The 18985-nt window shown below is 46.3% G+C and overlaps 1 protein-coding gene across 2 annotated transcripts in view; it reads left to right on the forward strand.

The window, feature by feature from the left end:
• Positions 1-15041, forward strand: part of PCGF3 (polycomb group ring finger 3) — a 41268-nt gene extending 26227 nt beyond the window's left edge. For both annotated transcript variants that reach the window (XM_055138951.1, XM_004617393.3), the window contains 4 exons: positions 279-367; positions 4222-4359; positions 12023-12103; positions 12400-15041. In XM_055138951.1, the coding sequence (XP_054994926.1) occupies positions 279-367; positions 4222-4359; positions 12023-12103; positions 12400-12447 (356 nt within the window). In that variant the 3' untranslated portion in view covers positions 12448-15041. The remainder of the gene's footprint in view (positions 1-278; positions 368-4221; positions 4360-12022; positions 12104-12399) is intronic.
• Positions 15042-18985: the final 3944 nt, after the last annotated feature.

Genomic DNA, 18985 nt, shown 5'->3' on the forward strand with positions numbered 1-18985 from the left:
ACTCCAGTTGGTCATGTACAAAACAAGCACCTTATGTCCTGTACCATCTCTTCGGCCATAGTATTAGAGTTTTAAACAGTTTTGGGCCTGAGCAGCAGTACAAAAGGTAAGGCATTTGGTTTGCACACAACCAACCCAGGTTTGATCCCCAAAATCCCTTTTGGTAACCCGAGCCACCAAAAGCTAGGAGTAACCCCCGAGCATATTAAGGTGTGACCCAAAAACTAAAAATCCTAAATGTAACAGTTCAACATTCTGATTTCTGTCTTTGCTAAAAGGTGAAACCAAAGCAGATGATAGTTCCAACAAAGAAGCCGCAGAGGAGAAGCAGGAAGAAGACAATGACTATCATAGAAGTGATGAGCAGGTACCAGATGTCTTCTTTCTGTGAACTGAACAATGCTTGCTTCATTACAGTCTGGTTTGCCTTGTAAATGTAACCAAAAAAGTTACATTTTTGGTTATCTCTGCAGGGCACTTTACTTTGTTTAAAGCCAGTAGGGTGGGGGGATGATGCAGATGCTGTCTGCTCCTTCATAGCCCAGAGCCCCAAGGATCATCTTTATTTTTCCTTTTTTTCCCTAATTACCAAAGTGATGATGCTCAGTGCAAAACACTTCACTAGAAAAGAAGGAAGTTTACACTTCCTAGATTTCTTCACCGCGCCCCACCCCCAGACTGCTGCTGGATGATTCAATGCCAAGTCTTTTTTGTGCATATGCAAGTATTATTTGAAAGAAAATGGAATTTAGTGTATCAGAAAGAAAAAATGAAAGTGGAACATTGGAGAATCTTTGTCAATTACTACATCATCAAATTAGAAAGGAAAATCAAGGGCAAGGAAATACTTCCAAGTGCTGGTATGCAGTGCAGTTTCTTCTTGCAGGAGGCCTGGGCCAATCCCCAGCACCACATGGTCGCCTGAGCACTGCCAGGAAAAACTCACCAGAGCCAGGAATAGTTCCAGAGCACGCATGTGTATGGCCCCAAAACCAAAACCAAACAAAAATAAATTCAAAGGAAATCTGGGGACTAGGGATATAGCTCAGTATCAAGTCATGTGTCTGCCAGGAACAAGGCCCCAGGTTGGATCCCCAGCATGCTGTGACGGCCCCCTGAGTACAGCCAGCTAGCCTTGGTGGCCCACAGACACCACGTCACTGGCTGGAGCTCCAGACTTTCAGGCCAGTACCACGGAGAACTCCTGCTACAGAAATCACGATGTCATTCTACTTCACGGAGAATCTGTCACTGATTGAGAGCCAGCACCTGTGTCTATTCTGTTTACAGGGTGTCCGTACCCTGCATTGTGTGATGGGCAGAGCCCCTTTAGGACCCTCACTCACAGCCAAGCAAGCCCTCACACACAGACACATATGCACACACACTCTTTCTGTGTTTCTCTAGGACTCGTTTCTCAGGTGCATCTGGTGCGAGACTCCTGGCCTGGGCTCAGCATTCTAGTTCATGTGCAGTAGCAGAGGGTGAGAGTCAATAGTCCTTCGTGCAGGGGAAGAGAGCAAGGGCCGGGGGTCTCTTGGGTAGTGGTAGAAGGCCAAATTTCTTATCCTGTTACCTGGGTAGACGAGAAAATTTCAGTCTCTCATCACCTGTCCATTTAGTTTAGTCATCTTGTATCTTCAAGTTCCAAAATGTCCCTGTCCCTCAGGCCTGGATCTTTGAGGCTTTTTTCCTGTGTTGTGAATTTTCTTATGGTTGATATTTTGGTTGACACAAATGGTATGGTTTAGACCTCCGCTGCTTCCCCTCTTCCCCCTAGTGACTAGTGTGACTCCCTAGGCCCATCCCTAGGTTTTATTTTTAAAGTTAGTTTTCATTATATTATGCACCTGCCTAGTTCTTTTTCATTATATATTTTTAATTCCCTTTGTGTCTCTAGAAATCTTAGATGAACAGCTTCACTTCATTCTGCCGTTAATCCTCTCCTCTGTAATGAGAGCCAATATGTCATTCACTGGGGCAGTGTTCAGTGGGATTCTGACTTCATGCTCGGGAGTAACCCTTAATGATGGTCAGAGAACCATGTGTAGGATGCCAGGCAAGAGACTTAACTACTGTGCTGTCTCTCCTGCCTGAGAGGCAGTTCTTGTGTGCACGGTGTCTGGAAGACTCCTGCGTCTTGTGACCGAGGAAGTTCTTGAGCCCTGTGTCTGAGAAGATTTGTGTGTGTTGGGTCTGAGGAACCACTTGTTCTGTGACTGAGGAGATCTTGTGTGCTATGTCTAAGGAGACTTTCATGTCTTGTGTCTGAGGAAACTCCTGTGTCATGTGTCTGTGGAGACTTGCATTCTGTGTCCAAGGAGATGCTCTTGTCCCATGTCTGAGGAGACTCCTGTGGCCTGCTTGTGAGGAGACTCTCACATCCTGGGTCTGAGGAGGCTTCTCTCTTTTGTTTGTTTGTTTTTGTTTGTTTGTTTTGGGGCCACACTCTATAATGCTCAGGGTTTACTCCTGGTTCTGAATTCAGGAATTACTCCTAGCTGTGCTCAGGGCACTATATAGGGGCTAGGGATCTAGCCTAAGTCAGCCATGTGCAAGACAAGTGCTTGACTCGTTGTATACCTCTCCAGCCTCTCTTTCTCTCTTTTTCTCTCTCCTGCCTGCACACAGTTTCTGAGTATTCTGTTCCTAAGAGAGAGGTCACCAAGGTTAGGAGATGCCACCAAGGGCTGGAACATGTGTTTTGCATGCAGAAGCTCCAGGATCACTCCCTAGCACCCTGTGGCCCACTGGGCACTGAGCACTGCCGAGTATGGCCCCCACAAAGGAGAAGTTGGAATTGATAATAATACAGTTAGGTTATATTTTACAAGGTGGCAAGCAAATAATAAAAAGATGTATAAGATCATTGAAGTTAAGCTGTTTTTCTCCAATTCTTTAGTCAAAATAGGTTTTGGATTTTTTTTTTTGCTTTTTGGGTCACACCCAGCGATGCTCAGGGGTCACTCCTGGCTCTGCACTCAGGAATTACTCCTGGCGGTGCTTGGGGGACCATATGGGATGCCGGGGATCGAACCCGGGTTGGCCACGTGCAAGGCAAACGCCCTACCCGCTGTGCTATCACTCCAGCCCCAGATTTTGGATTTTAAAAGTCAGGTCTCAAAAAAAAAAAAAAAAAAGTCAGGTCTCTTTATTTATTTATTTATTTATTTATTTATTTATTTTAAATTTATTCTTGTATTGAATCACCATGTGGAAGGTTACAAAGCTTTCAGGTTTAAGTCTCAGTTATACAATGCTCGAACACCCATTCCCTTCACCAGTGCACATATTCCACCACCAAGAATCACAGTACAACTTCCCCCACCCCCCCAGCTCCCCAGCCCCCCACCCCGCCTGTGTAACTGATAAATTTCACTTTACTTTCACTTTACTTTGATTACATTCAATATTTCAACAAAAAACTCACTATTATTGTTTGGAGTTTCTCCCCTCTAAAGTCGGACCTGCTGAAAAGGAAGCATTTGATAATTTGTTTTCCATTGCTGAGAATGAAGAGATATGAGGCAAGCGGCCGCACTAGCAGCCGCACGGTTTTGTATTTCTGTATTTTAGTAGTTTAGTAACTAAGTCCAGAGAAATATCTGCCAGAAATTGCATCATTGCAAGCTTGTACCTCTCAGCTACTTTATATTCTACATATGAGTGCAATCTTTCTATGTCTCTTTCTTTCTGACTCATTTCACTCAACATGATACTTTCCATGTTGATCCACTTATATGCAAATTTCATGACTTCATGTTTTCTGACAGCTACATAGTATTCCATTGTGTAGATGTACCAGAGTTTCTTTAACTAGTCATCTGTTTTGGGGCACTCTGCTTTTGTTTTTTGGGATGTGGGACAGTCTCTGTGGTGTGAGATGATATCTCATTGTTGTTTTAATCTGCATCTCCCTGATGATTAGTGATGTTGAACATTTTCTTATGTGCCTCTCAGCCATTCGGATTTCTTCTTTGGGAAAGTTTCTGTTCATTTCATCACCCCATTTTTTGATCGGGTTGGCAGTTTTCTTCTTGTGAAGTTCAACCAGTGCATTGTATATCCTTGATATCAACCCTTTATCGGATGGGTACTGCGTAAATATCCTTTCCAATTCTGTAGATTGTCTTTGTATTTTGGTCACTGTTTCTTTTGAGGTCTCTTTATTTTAATGGAATTATCAGATATCAAACAAATAGCCTTTGTCCTTCCTCAAAGGTGAGCATCTGTCTGGAATGCAATAGCAGCAAACTTCGGGGTTTGAAACGGAAATGGATCCGCTGCTCAGCCCAAGCAACCGTCCTACATCTAAAGAAATTCATCGCCAAAAAGCTCAACCTTTCATCTTTCAATGAGGTAACACTTGAACCTTAAAATCAAATTTTGACAAGCCATTTCTTACATGTACGACCATACTTCTGAAGTTCTTTGTGTTGCTTTTGTTTTCTTTCTGCAACTTTGAATAGAAATTTTTAATCTGGAAAAAAAAAAACTTCCATTTACTTTATTTCCAGATTTTCTGGTAGGAAATAGCCTTGAGGATAATGCTAGGCCACGTTCCATGAACATGGGGAGTCCACTGCTCATAGTGGACAGATGGGGCAGGTGGGGTGTGGTTATTCTGAAACATGGTCAGTATTTTTATCATAAAGACAAATTCTGTTCTTTAATTTCACAAGTAATTGGAAGAAAGAGTGGTCGGTGGGTGAATGGACAAATTTGTAGGTACATGGTAATTGATAAATGATAGATGATAGGAGGGCATAAACAGATGTAAATGACTAGAAGTCCATAAATGACAGCAACAGGATGGACAGATAGGAAGTGGATACTTAGATAACTGAATTCAAGTGTGTGATACGTAACCGTGGCCAAGAACTGCCTCCCCAGCAGAGGAACAGAGAAGGAGGACTCACAGATAGCTGTCAAAAGGGCTTGTTTAATTCCAGAGTTGAATAGCCTTTATACAAAATCTGAAGAGCAATTTTCTTCAGGGAATCAACTCCAGGAGACGCTCTGTCTTCAAGGGGCATCTGTGTTGCTTTTCTCTTCCCCTTTCTACTAGCATATATTAAACAATTAAGTTTACTTCTTATTTGCAGTTATTTGGATAAACACAGTAGAAGACATAGATCCCGAAGCTTACTTCTCCTAGGCTGAGGGTTAAAAGCCAACTTGGCTCTTATCGTAAATCCTCGACTAGGTCCTCAGGCCAGTTTAGTTTTCCTACCCCATGGGGCCCTGTCTCTAAAAGTCATTATGACTTGCATCAAGACCGTCCTTTATGCTTTTCAGACTGTCCCAATTCGATGCTTCAGCAGGAGCCTGCTTTTTTGGGGTGTTAGGAACTGAAGCCTGAGTCAAATAATTATGACAGATGTCCCAGAGTAGATATATTTCAGAGTATATTTCAGTTAACTCCCAAATACTAGGAGCATAGCATTAATGGTCTTTCTGTGTTTAAGCAAAGAACATTGCTCTATAGTAAAATATGAAAGGTTACAAAGGAAAGAAAAGCAAGTAATTCACTCTAAACACAAAGTCCAGAGTAACCAGAAGATTTGACTTTCTAAGTACCAAGCCTGACTTGGGGAATTTAGTAGCTAACAGAAGGAAAGGTAAAGCACAAAGGAAAAGTTAAAGATAAACTAGGGGTTTGAAGTGATAGCACAGCGGGTAGGGCATTTGCCTTGCACGCAGCTGACCCGCGTTTGATTCCCAGCATCCCATATGGTCCCCTGAGCACCACCAGGGGTGATTCCTGAGTGCAGAGCCAGGAGTAACCGCTGTGCATCGCCAGGTGTGACCCAAAAAGCAAAAACAAAAGGGGGGGGGTGCTGGAGTGACAGCACAGCAGGTAGGGCATTTGCCTTGCACATGGCTGACCCGGATTCGATTTCCAGCATTCCATATGGTCCCCTGAGCACCGCCAGGGGTAATTCCTGAGCGCAAAGCCAGGAGTAACCCCTGTGCATTGCTGGGTGTGACCCAGAAAGAAAACAAAAAAATGGAAGCAGGAGGTGCCAGTGATGAGTGAGGGTGGTTTCTGGCAAGTTTCATGAGAGAGAGTAGGATGGTGCTGTGAGGACAGAGGCAGGTGGGTAAACTGAAGACACGTTCGTAGAGTACAGAGGTTGGACAGTCATTTCCACATCCGGACCTCCAGACACGGTGCACAGACCCTTATTTGAAAAAGGTCTTTGAGATATAATTATGGATCTTGAGATGAAATTAACTTGTTGGAGTTTCTGGGTGGACCATAAATCCTCCTAAGAGTGAGGCAGAGGGAATTTTGAGTCCTTAGAGGAGCATGAGATAAAGACAGAGGCAGAAGGATGTGGCCATGGGGCCAGGGAGCTGAGAGGCAGAAGTCTCTTCTCCCAGAACCTCTTACGCAGGCAGTTCTGCTAGCCCCGAGATTTCGGCCTTTGGGCTCCACCACAGGAATGAACCTGTTGCTGGGTGTGTTGTTCCAGGGAGCCTGTGAGTCTGCTCCTGTGTGAGTGCTGCCCACCACAACAGAGGCCAGGCTGCAAGGTGCCTCTCGAGTTGGCGGAAGGATTTTGAGAAGCGTCTTTGAAAAGCCTAGGTTGGAGGCAGAGATACACAGGGGTGAAGGTGCTTGCTTTCTATCCTGCAGATGCTGGAGAGAAAAGACAGTGGGGAAAGGGAAAGCCTTGCACACTGCCAGCCTGGGCTTGATCCCCAGCATCCCACATGGTTCCCTGAGCTCCGCCAGGAGTGATTCCTGAGGGCAGAGCCAGGAATAAGCCCTGAGAACACCCAGGTGTGGCCCAAAAACAAAAATTTGGAAAACAAATGAAAAACCTAGGTTGTCTTGAGGATACTGTTGGTGGGAATGTGCCTGTCAGAGATGGCCCTGGGACTTCCCTGGAAGTGAGGTGCATGTTTGGGAAAGGGTTTGTTGTGCTCGAGGGACTATGTGCACAGGTGACATGTTCTGGAGATCATGAAGCATGTGACTGGGAATGGTTACATGGGGAGCAGGACTGGGGTTCTGGGGGCATTTCTAGGCAACGTGTTATGGTGTGGTGTTGTTTCTTTAATTTTTTTGGAGTGGGAAATCCCCAGCAGTGCTGGAGTCCACCTTATCCCCAGTGGTATTCGGTGGCCATGCCAGACTCTAGTATTTTAATTATCTCCCTGGTCCCATGGTCTTTTAATTCATGCTACTTATAACAGCCTGTGAGAGGAGTCATGGGTTTGGGAAGAAATGGCTAGAGTAGGATCCAGCACTAACTGACTTGGGAAATCCACAGCCAATGTAGATTGCAAATGAATGTCGATAGTGGTTTGACACAACTATTAGGAAATAGTAAAGCTATTTCTGTTGTTAGGAAAGCCGGACAGGGTGCTGACTGCGCACACTCTGACTGAAGAATTAGTGTTACTCTGGGCCAGAGAGATAATATAGCAGGCAAGATAACATTGCCTTGCACGGGCCCCAGTATCCCATATGGTTTCTCAAGCACCATGAGAAGGAATTTCTGAGAGCAGAGCCAGGAATAACCCCTGAGCACCATGGGGTGTGGCACACACAAACAAAAAAAATTTTTTTTTGTCCACACCTGGCTATAATCAGGATTTACTCAGTGTTCAAGGGTTACTCCTGGAGGGCTCAGGGGATCATATGAGGTGCAAGTGCCCTACACACCTTTCTTTCTTTCTTTCTTTCTTTCTTTCTTTCTTTCTTTCTTTCTTTCTTTCTTTCTTTCTTTCTTTCTTTCTTTCTTTCTTTCTTTCTTTCTTTTTTTCCTTTCTTTCTTTCTTTCTTTCTTTCTTTCTTTCTTCCTTTCTTTCTTTCGTTTTTTTGGGTCATACCTGGTGTTGCACAGGAGTTACACCTGGCTCTGCACTCAGGAATTACTCCTGGCAGTGCTCCAGAAACCATATGGGATGCTGGGAATCCAACCTGGGTTGGCCGCGTGCAAGGCAAACGCCCTACCCATTGTGCTATCGCTCCAGCCCCTACACACTGTACTCTTGCTCTGACCCAGAATTAGTGTCACTTGTGATGGTTGAGTTCTCGAAGAACAAGGGATAAAGAGAAAGGTGGTCGGGCTTGGGTCCAGGATATGCACAAGACAGACATCTATAGTGGTTTGAGGACATTGTGTTGGCACAGGCTCCACTTGCCTGGACTAAAGAAAGCAGACGGGAAGGAGCAAAAGAAGACAGAGTCTAGTGGCCCTCTTCAGCAATGATGATGATGGGTCGCCCTTTGAAAATGACAATGACACTACAGGCAGAACTTGACATCTAGAAAGCAAAATCACCACCATACACACAGCCAACACTGTCAGTCTAAACATTCAGGAGACAGAAAGGCAGAGTGGATTATTTAGGACCAAAGAATTGTAACCCAAAGTAGCATAGATTCAGGTAGGAAACCTATAATGCACCCTGAAAGGGGGACAAAGTCAGGGGTTTTCATTGGAGGAAAAAATGAGATAAATGGTTACAAAGGGTTGATTTGAGCCAGAGAGATAGCAGAGCTCACCTTGCATACGGCTGACTTGGGTTTGATCACCAGCATCGCAGTTGGGTCCCTGAGCACAGAGCCAAGAGCAAGCCCTGAGCACCACCAGGTATGACCTCCCCACACCAAAAAGAAAAAATTTGCTGAGCAAGTTTATCTTAGTCTTGGTGACTCATGCTGGGGTTGCTTATTCTCTTGAATCTGCTTCTACTGGAAGTCCATGATCACCATCTCTCAGAGAACTGACGGCTTTGCTTTCTTGTTATAACTCCTTGTGCCACTACAGAGTGACTTCACAGGTGTCAGCCTTTCACAGAATGAGCAAATGAACTTTTAGCAAGATGTCTAATGCTAGCTGGATTTGCACCTTCAACCTCTGTGTAGCATGGATCAGTCACAAAGAATAAAACAAACACTTTAGGGTCTTCAACCCAGGCAGACCTCTGTGGTCTCACAGTTGACCGTTTATTCAGGAGGATATCTGCTCCCCCACCCTAGACTTCCAGCACATGAACCATTAAGTTGACAGAGTCATTAAGGACAGTAAGTACATCAAAATTCAGTGTGTACTTGAAGTACAGAGACTGGAGTCTGGAAATCAGCAAGCACCCTGAAAGTATAAAATCCTGACAGTTTCCTATTCTATTTTTGCCCATGCTGCCCTCTACATCTAAGAAACCCTAAACAGTTTTATTCTATGTTTTCTGGGTGCAGACCCTTTACATTCTAAGACATAAACTCTTACCCTGGGGAATATCCCATCCTTGCACTTTTTTGTTAGGGATAATTTCACACAATACACTGGAAAGATTCAGTGTCATGGGCCAGAGTGATAGTACCGTGGGTTGCACGTTTGCCTTGCATGCAGCCTACCCTACCCGAGTTCTGTTCCTGGCATCCCATCCCATATGGTCCCTAGAGCCCGCCAGGAATCGGCCCTGAGCGCAAAGCCTGGAGTCAGCCCTGAGCACTGTCAAGTCTAGCTCAGTCTCCCACTTTGCCCTTCCCCCAAGAAAGTCCTCATAAATTAGTTGTATTTCTGTATAATAATGTCAAAAAGAATGAGATACTTAGGAATTGATGTAACTAAAACAGAAAGAGACTTGTAAGATGAAAACTACTCCCAAAATGATGAAAGTAGACAAAAATAAGGGGAAATAGATCTCATGTTCCTAAATCGGAAGACTTAATATGATTAAAATGTCTGTTGCTCTCTAAAGTGGTTTCTAGATTCAGTGCATTCCATATTCTCAATGCAGGAGAGATTATTATAGTGGGTAAGGCTCTTTCCTTGCATACAGCCAACCTGGGTTTGAACCCATATGGTCCTCTGAACATCACCAGGTGTGGTCCAGAAACTGAAAAAACTAAACTAAACCCAAATTCTCAGAAGCTTTTTTTTTTTTTTTTTAGCTTTTTGGGTCACACCCAGTGATGCACAGGGGTTAGTCCTGGCTCTGCACTCAGGAATTACCCCTGGCGGTGCTCAGGGGACCATATTCCCATATTCGAACCCAGGTCGGCAAAGCAAACACCCTACCTGCTGTGCTATTGCTCCAGCCCCCATAGAAGCATTTTTTGGAGATTTTTTTTGTTTGTTTTTCTGGTTTTGATTGTTGCGCCACCTCAGCAGTGCTCAGGGCTTACTCCTGGCACTACACTCAGAAATTACTCCTGGTGGTGCTCAGGGGACTATATGGGCGCTGGGGGTCAAACTCAGGCTGCATGCAAGGCAAGTGCAAAAAGATACCTCCTGTGCTATCCTTGTGGCCCTCAATGACAATTTTTTTTTTTTTTCTTTTTGGGTCACACCTGGCTCTGCACAGGGGTTACTCCTGGCTCTGCACTCAGGAATTATCCTCCCTGGCGGTGCTCAGGGGACCATATGGGATGCTGGGAATCGAACCCGGGTCGGTCGCGTGCAAGGCAAACGCCCTACCCGCTGTGCTATCGCTCCAGCCCCTCAATGACAATTTTTTGCAGAAATTTTAAAGAGGTATTCTAAAACTCATACAGAATTTGAAGAACCCCAAATAAAGCAAACCTGAAAATAAAAGATGAAAATAGAGGGGCTGGAACAATAATATAGTGGGTAAGGCGCTTACCCTTTCCAATAAATAATGTTGGAAAAGCTGTATGTCCTAATGCAAAAGAATGAAGCTGAGCCTTGCCTAACATGAAATATAAAATTTGACTCAAGTGACTGGAGCTGGAGCTATAGCACAGCGGGTAGGGTGTTTGCCTTGATGTGACCAACCCAGGTTTGATTCCCAGCATCCCATAAGGTTCCCCGAGCACCGTCAGGAGTGATTCCTGAGTGCAGAGCCAGGAGTAGCCCCTGTGCATCACCAGGTGTGACCCAAAAAGTGGAGGGAAGAAAAAAGTGACTGGAGCACAGTGGGTAGGATGTTTGCCTTGCATGTGACCAACAGGGATTCGAGCTCCAGCATCCCATATGGTTCCCCAAGCAACGCTAGGAGTGATTCCCGAGTGCAGAGCCAGGTGTAACCCCTGAGCATTGCTGGGTGTTACTCAAAAAAGAAAAAAATACAACTCAAAGGATCAAGGATCTAAGTGTAAGTCTGACTCTTTTTTGTTTTTTGATTTTGACCCACACCTAGCATTGCTCAGGAGCTACTCCCCCTCACTCCTATTGGTGCTGGGGCTCAAAGTCAATCCTCCTGCATGCAAGACATGTGCTCCCGGCCATAGTGCAACCTCTCCAACCCTACATGTAGAAAAACTCACTGTATAACACGGAATCTGACAATGATTTGTTGGATATGACACCAAAGGCATGTAACAAGTAAAACGGACAGAGTCCGGAGTGATAGTACAGCAACCTGTACAAGGGCACTTGCCTTGCACATGGCCAACCCAGGTTTGTTCCCTGGCACCTTTCCCCCCTGCCCCAGTGATCTCTGAGCACTGCTGGATGTGGTCCCAAAACAAAAAGACATGAAGGAAACAAGTGCATGTGATTAAGAGAGAGAGTCCAGTCTGGAAAGGCCACGGGGTCATTCTGCCCATGGGCCCTTCTGAAAGGCATAGCTAGGGAGATAGGAAAGTGTCTGTGGGGGGCTTGGTGAGACACGGGAGTGTCTGATTGCTGGGGGGTGCATGTCATACTGTGACTAGGTGGAACATAGAGGATTCTAGAATAACGAAACTACTCTGTACAGTACCATGAGGATGGATGCATTTGTGCAGATACATAGAATGTCCAACACTGGGCGGGGACAGTGACAAGTCTGTACAGCATCATTGATTCTGACTATCCCATGAGAATGTTTGGAGGTGAGGGGGTTGGGGTCTTCTTTTCATTTTCCCATGAGCCTGAAAATGTATAAAGGAAAAATCACTGGAGGGGGCTTTCCACTGGCATGAGGGAGGACGGCGAGCAGCCGGGGGCGACATGGCTCACGGCCCCTGCCAGCCTCTGAGCGGTGTCTGGTGTAGACCCTGCTTTGTGCCGGGCACACAAAGCTCAGCCCTGACCAAAACTTCTCTTCCCATTAGCTGGACATTCTGTGCAATGAGGAGATCCTGGGCAAGGACCACACCCTCAAGTTTGTGGTCGTCACCAGGTGGAGATTCAAGGTGAGACTCGCCTATTATTTCCAGAGGCAGTGGGCCGGAGTGATAGTACAGTGCGCAGGACACTTACCTTACCACTCCTTACATGCAGTAGACCTGGGTTTGATCCCCAACATCCCATGGGGTCCCCCAAGCACCTTCAGGAGTGATCCCTGAGTGCAGAGCCAGGAGTAGCCCCTGACCCTGGGGGGTCGTCCCCAAGGCCAGAGGCAGGACTCCTATCTCCCACCTATGGCACGTGAGCATCCCGATGCAGGCCCCCACACGCGCTCCCGGCCCTGAGCACTGTTGTCTTACAGAAGGCACCGCTTCTGCTGCACTACAGACCCAAGATGGACCTGCTGTGAGCGGCCGGCGGCCCCGCACACGGCCTTGCACCCGTGTGAGTGAGCGAGCAAGCAGGCGTGTGGCCGGGCAGGACCACGCCACGCTTGAGAACGTTGCCTCTGGGTGTCACGTGGACCGCATTTCTGAATAGAGAATATTTATAACTTTTGTATGAGAGAATTCACACTCGACAAGACACTACCAGCACCGCGCTCCACGGTGGGAAACACTTCACAGCCTCACGCAGCTGACCGCGCTCACCCCTTGCTTCCGTCCGAGACCAGAGTCCCGTGCAGTGGTGACCTGCCCTCACATAACCTTTGCTTGCTTTCCAGGTCTGGAGATCTCGGTCTTTTCTGTTAGTTTATGAATTAGGTTTCATGATAAGCCTTGAAAATTCTTGTACGTTTTTTGAATCCTTCCTAAGTTATTGAGAAATTATCTTTCTTGGTGAATGATATTTATGTTGCCTTTAGCATCCTGAAGATTTAGAATATATATAAAATTTAATTTAAAAACAGACCAAAAGAGGGTTCCATTAATCTTAGGAGTTAACCTTGATGTTGGATTTTCCGTATTACAAGGCATAGCAGAGATGACGCTCCCCCAACTCACCTTCGCCATGTGGCCTTCCCGGGGCAGGGAGCCCCGTGCTCTCCTGGACTCAGCTGCAGACACACCCAGCCGGGCAGCTGGAGGCAGCGCAACCAGTTGGCGCCAGTGTGCAAAACAGTCCTTGTTCTCCAAGTCCCTCCCCAGGTGGTCTGCGGGGCCCCTGGTGGGATGACCTGAGCCGCCTCAGCCAGCACCGAGGCAGTTGTTCCTCGGGGAGGGCCTTCTTGGGAAGACGTGGGCAAGGACAGGAGTGAGTCTGGAGCCGCCTGCCTGCCGGCCCCGTGTTCAGACACTGCGGGCAGCAGGGCCCCAGCTCCTCCCCCACCCGCCTTTTCACCCCACAGGGTCCCTCAGGGGGCCTACGGGTTATGTTTTCTTGGAGTATTTCACTTTAGTGACCGGAATCTTTCCTTGAATTTGCTTTGAAAGTTATGGTTGGGCTCGTCAACTTTTAATTTTGTTTGGTTTTTCTCTTCCTGTTTTGTTTACAAAAAAGTATCAGAAGCAGCTGCTAATGTGATCTTATCTTAATGATCAGAAAAACAAAGTATTTCAACCCAAGTGATATTAATATAAGGCCTTTTGAAAATAAGAACAAATTATTTGCCAGGATTGGATCAAAATCCCCCTCTTTATTTAAACTCCCAGTACTGTTTGGATTTTTCAGTTACCTAAGCTTGCTATTCATCCAAATCATTTTTTAGAGTTCCTATACAAGGGTTTAAAGAGTAGATGTGTGAGTAAATACTACCTGTCTACCTCAGAATAAACATTACTGCTGAAGCGTTCCACAGACCACATGTTGACAGTCGTTGGTGCCATTAGAATTTAGGTATTTTCCTGTGTGGCAAAAGGAAGGAAGGGTTCAACAGTATGAGCATCCAAATTCAAACAGAATCAATTCACAATTCAGATTTAACTTAATATTGAGGCAATAGTCCCATACTCTGTATTTGTAACTTTGTAGCTCTCTTTGAAATCACTTGAATTTGCTATGGTGCTAAGTTGATCTGTTTAAACACGGAGATGGCAGCGATCAGTCGGAGCCTGTCACTCCTCCAGCTGCCCACTGACTTCTCCAACCCGCTTTTGTAACCGTGTGAACCTGACGAAACCTCAGCAGCTAAAGTACCTATTTTTCTAAGAGTTCATCCTGCAGAGGGCGCCCTCCTGCCTCTTTGGTCCGACTGCAGCCTTACCCAGATACGCCAGCCTGCGTCCGAGGGAAACACCCTTGCAAGCTTTCATTTCACACCAAAAGGCTGAATGTTTTTCCCAGCATGAAAACAAGAATCACTGAGTGATTTGGCTCCTACGAAGTGATTTTTAGCAGATGGAGTTACTGTGAAGTCGTTTTCATGCCTGTTGATGCTGGTGAAACAATGCTGGTCACTACCTTTCCGGAAGCACCTTTGACCGAAGCGGGGCCGGCCGCCCCACTCACGGTCTCACTAGATGCCATTTTCACAAGCATAGAAAATTCAAATAGAATATATAATATTGAATTTAAGATTTGGGGGGTTAAAAAAAAGAAAACTTTATAAGATTATTTATTCTATTTTAAGCCTTCTATCATATTTTCCCATCCAGTTGTTTGGTTTCAGTGGTCCAGCTTTATTTACAGGCATATAAAATGAAATTGTGAGATGTTTTGCAAGCTTCTTTTTCTTTGTACGTGTGTGTTTTGACGGATGAAGAGCATTTAGTATGCTTTTGTGCAATCTGCTCCAACTTCATTTCTTAGACATGTTTGAATTATGATGTAGCATCTATTCTGCTAAGTTAAAAGGGAATATAGGTGGAACTTCAAAACTTTTGGTTTTTGCTTTTCATTGCTACTGTGAGGAGAACGTTGTGGGCACTGCCCTGTGCAAGGCTGCCAGCTGCGGGAGGCCGCTGAGCAGGATGGCTGCCCGGCTCCAGGCTCCTGCCTCAGCCACAGACATGATGGTGCTACTGTGGGCATTCAGAGTCTTTAGAAATTTCCTTTTTTTTTTTTTTCCTCAAAGTGCACAGAATGGCCTTTTACAGCAGTTTGAAATAATGTCATCGGATTGAATGTTCTAGGAACGAGCCGGCTGATTTCTGCGTTGTACATGAATATTTAATGTGCTCTCAAACATTGAAGACAAATTTAGTGCAGAAAATGAAATCACACAAAATCCCGTTTCTACTTCCTCAGGAAATCATTTACACTCCACCATATCACATGTGACCTTAGTGTGATAAGCTGATGTGTTTCTCTGCCTTGGTATTTGAACATCCTGAGTAAATTGGGGTAAGTAGATTAGTAAACCACCCCCCACGAAACTCCAGTCTTAGAACAGCCTGTCCCTGCAGGCAGGAGGTGCTCCCCCCCCCACCCTCGCCTGTCCGCGCTCTGACCCAGAGCACATCTGGAGGATGGACGCAGGCGGGCGGATTTGGTTTTGGGGGGTGTTTTGTTTTGTTTCGTTTTTCTTGGGGGGCCACAGCCAGCGGTGCTCAGGGCTTACTCCTGGCTCTGAGCACAGGGGTCACTCCTGGCAGGCTCAGGGGACCATGTGTGGGGCCGGGGATCAAATCCAGCTTGGCTGTCTGAAGGCCTTCTCTGCTGTACTATTGCTCCGGCCCCAATCGAAGTTTGAATATCCCCTGAAGTCTATGTAGCATTAGTGTCACTGTCTATTCCAGCCACTTAATTGGGTATGAGAAAATTGCTTTTTTTTCCCAAGTGAAGTGATGTGGGGTTACGGGCGCGCCCGCCACTGCAGTCAAGAAGTCTGTGTGGCAACACAGAAGCTATCGCCGCAGATGGACATGACCATGCAGATACATATTTTTGACTGTTTCATTTGAAAGTTTACATTTTTTATGCTTTGTGTTGGTGTGTACTTTTGTACTCTTGGTGGCTAGTTTTTGTCTAAATTTATTGGGATATTGCTTAAATGTTTTGATTTTACGATAGTGAAGCTTGTATTCAGTGTTTTGCCAATTAATATTATATGCTTGTAATAAAAGCAAAAGAAAAAAGCTGAAAGTCTCCCAAAATTTTATCTAAAATAGCTAGATGATTTGTGAGAGCATGAGAGTGATCATCTGTTCAGATGCTGAAGTGTAACAACGTCTCACTTGCAGACGGCTCACACTCACCCCCCACAGAGATGCCTGAGGCAGAGGCAGGATCAGGCCAACCCTCCCCGCCCTTACCCTGACCCACCTATCTTAGTGGCCTGGGTGTGTTCCTTGAAGCATTTGTCACAGGAGGCAGGCCGGTCTGGGTTCAGACATGAAATCACACAAAATCCCGTTTCTACTTCCTCAGGAAATCATTTACACTCCACCATATCACATGTGACCTTAGTGTGATAAGCTGATGTGTTTCTCTGCCTTGGTATTTGAACATCCTGAGTAAATTGGGGTAAGTAGATTAGTAAACCACCCCCCACGAAACTCCAGTCTTAGAACAGCCTGTCCCTGCAGCATCTAAGGAGGGCCGGGTGCAGCATCTACACTGCTCACATGTTGACTTAGAGATGCCTGTTGGTTTGGAGCTGCAAGGCCAGTGGGGACACGCCGTCGCACTACCTGGGCAGGCAGCATACAGGGCCGTCCGGCCGTTAGACCGGAGTTCCCGAGAACAGGACCTGGGAGTTGGTGCAGACTGGCCGGGAACTTGGTGCCTACGGTCGTGGAGGCTGCAGAGCCCTGGGGTGCAGGTGCGAGATACTCTGGTATCTTCAGGTGCTTGGAGCTGAGCCATACCTGCCCCCACACTGGTCTTGAGGCATGCACTCGCGTACACATTCGCTTAGCGGGGGTGCCAGCACTCAGCAGCCCTCCTGCCCCTCCGTTGGTATCTGGATTTGTAATGCAGAGCTCAAACTGAAGTCAAAGGCCAGAGATAATACAGAGAGTAAGGCACTTGCATGCAGCTGACCTGGCACCCCATCTGGTCCCTGAGCCCTCCAGGAGTGATCTCTGAGCATAAGAATAAGCCCTGAACACCAGGTATGACAAAAAAAATCAAAAACAGTTTAAGGTCAACATCAAATAACCGTAGAGAGCTCAGACACCAAATGCCAAAGGCCCAGGAGAAAACTCCTCTGAGGATCCAGAGATGGTATGGGAGTTAGGCACTTGCCAGCGCCTGCTCAGTCCCCAGCACTGCACATGGTCCACTGAACACTGCCAAGAGTGATCCCTGAGGCACTGCCTAATGTGACCCAAAAAGTAAAAAAGGAAGACGAAAACTCACATCTGACTGAAGCCACCCAGAGAGCTGCGAGCCCCGTGGCAGCTGAACATACTGTAAGTCTTGTCCAGGTCCTTAGGGCCCCCCACCCCATGGGTCCTAGAGGCCATCTCTGTGGGCACTTGGTTTGGGCTGATTAGTCCTATTGAGATGGGAACTACCTGTGGGAGCACTTCTGAGTGCTCAACCGACCTCGTGTTGATTTCCTTCCTGAAATGGCCTTCACATAAGGACGCTGGCAGTTACCTGTTTTCTATAAAACAAGTGAGTCCGGGGGCTGGAGCGATAGCACAGCGGGTAGGGCGTTTGCTTTGCACGTGGCCGACCCGGGTTCGATCCCCGGCATCCCATATGGTCCCCCAAGCACTGCCAGGAGTAATTCCTGCTGAGTGCAAAGCCAGGAGTAACCCCTGAGCATCGCTGGGTGTGACCCAAAAAGCAAAAAAAAAAAAAAAAGAAATCAAGAGGGATTTTGGGGCCGGAGTGATAGCACAGCGGGTAGGGCGTTTGCCTTGCACGCGGCCGACCCGGGTTTGATCCCCGGCATCCCATATGGTCCCCCAAGCACTGCCAGGAGTAATTCCTGAGTGCAAATCCAGGAGTAACCCCTGAGCATTGCTGGGTGTGACCCAAAAAGCAAAAAAAATAAATAAATAAAAAATAAAACAAGTGAGTCCTCCAAAAATACTGTTTTGAGGTTATTTCCTATCTGCTACATGTTTTTAAACAATGGCCCTTCCTTGTGCATTTCTAAGTGTAACTCAAGTCAACTAAAAGGGAATCAGACACAGCAGACGTTACAGGGAAAGTTCGGGCACCCAGACAACTTTTTCTAGAATTGGTACCCTCATACCACAAACCAATGAGCTCAAAGACATTATTGATTAATTCTAACTAAAACCTAACTAAAGCACTGTTGGGCGGTTAAGGCTCCGAAAATGACTGGAACCAAATGAGAACCCCATTCTGTTGCTGTTTGGAGAACTCCAGACTTCATTTTCCAGGAGATTAAAATCGCCTTGTTTTGGGGGAAGCGGGGGAGATAATCTTGCAGGCAGCCAACCCAGGTTCCATCCCTGGCAATCCCATATAGTCCCTCAAAGAGTGACCCCTGAGCACAGAGCAAGGTGTCATCCCTGAGTACCTCCTGGTGTGGCTCCCCCACCCCCCAAAAGTGCCAATATCTGGGTTCGATCCCCGGCATCCCATGTGGTTCCCCAAGTACCGCCAGGAGTAACCCTGAGCATCACTAGCTGTGAGCCAAAAAGCTAAAATAAATAAGGTCATTATTGGTATATAGGTTTCTTTTTTTTTTTTTGCTTTTTTTTTGGGGGGGGTCACACCCGGCGATGCTCAGGGGTTACTCCTGGCTCTGCACTCAGGAATTACCACTGACGGTGCTCAGGGGACCATATGGGATGCTGGGAATCAAACCCAAGTTGGCCACGTGTAAGGCAAATGCCCTACCCGCCGTGCTATCGCTCCAGCCCCCCCAAAATAAGGTCATTATTGAGAAGATATATAATATGAAAGTGCCAATATTGGTTTATCTGTTGTAACAACTAATGTAAAGTGTTAATTATATGGAAAACCAGGACCAAAGAGAAAGAGACCTTGACCTTGAATGCAGCCAACCCCTGTTCTATATAATGTTCCCTGAGCACTGCCAAAAGCGATTCTGAGTGAGGACTAAGCCTGGAGACCCAAAA

This window comes from Sorex araneus, chromosome 5 (genome assembly GCF_027595985.1).
Source record: "Sorex araneus isolate mSorAra2 chromosome 5, mSorAra2.pri, whole genome shotgun sequence".
NCBI classification, from domain to species: domain Eukaryota; kingdom Metazoa; phylum Chordata; class Mammalia; order Eulipotyphla; family Soricidae; genus Sorex; species Sorex araneus.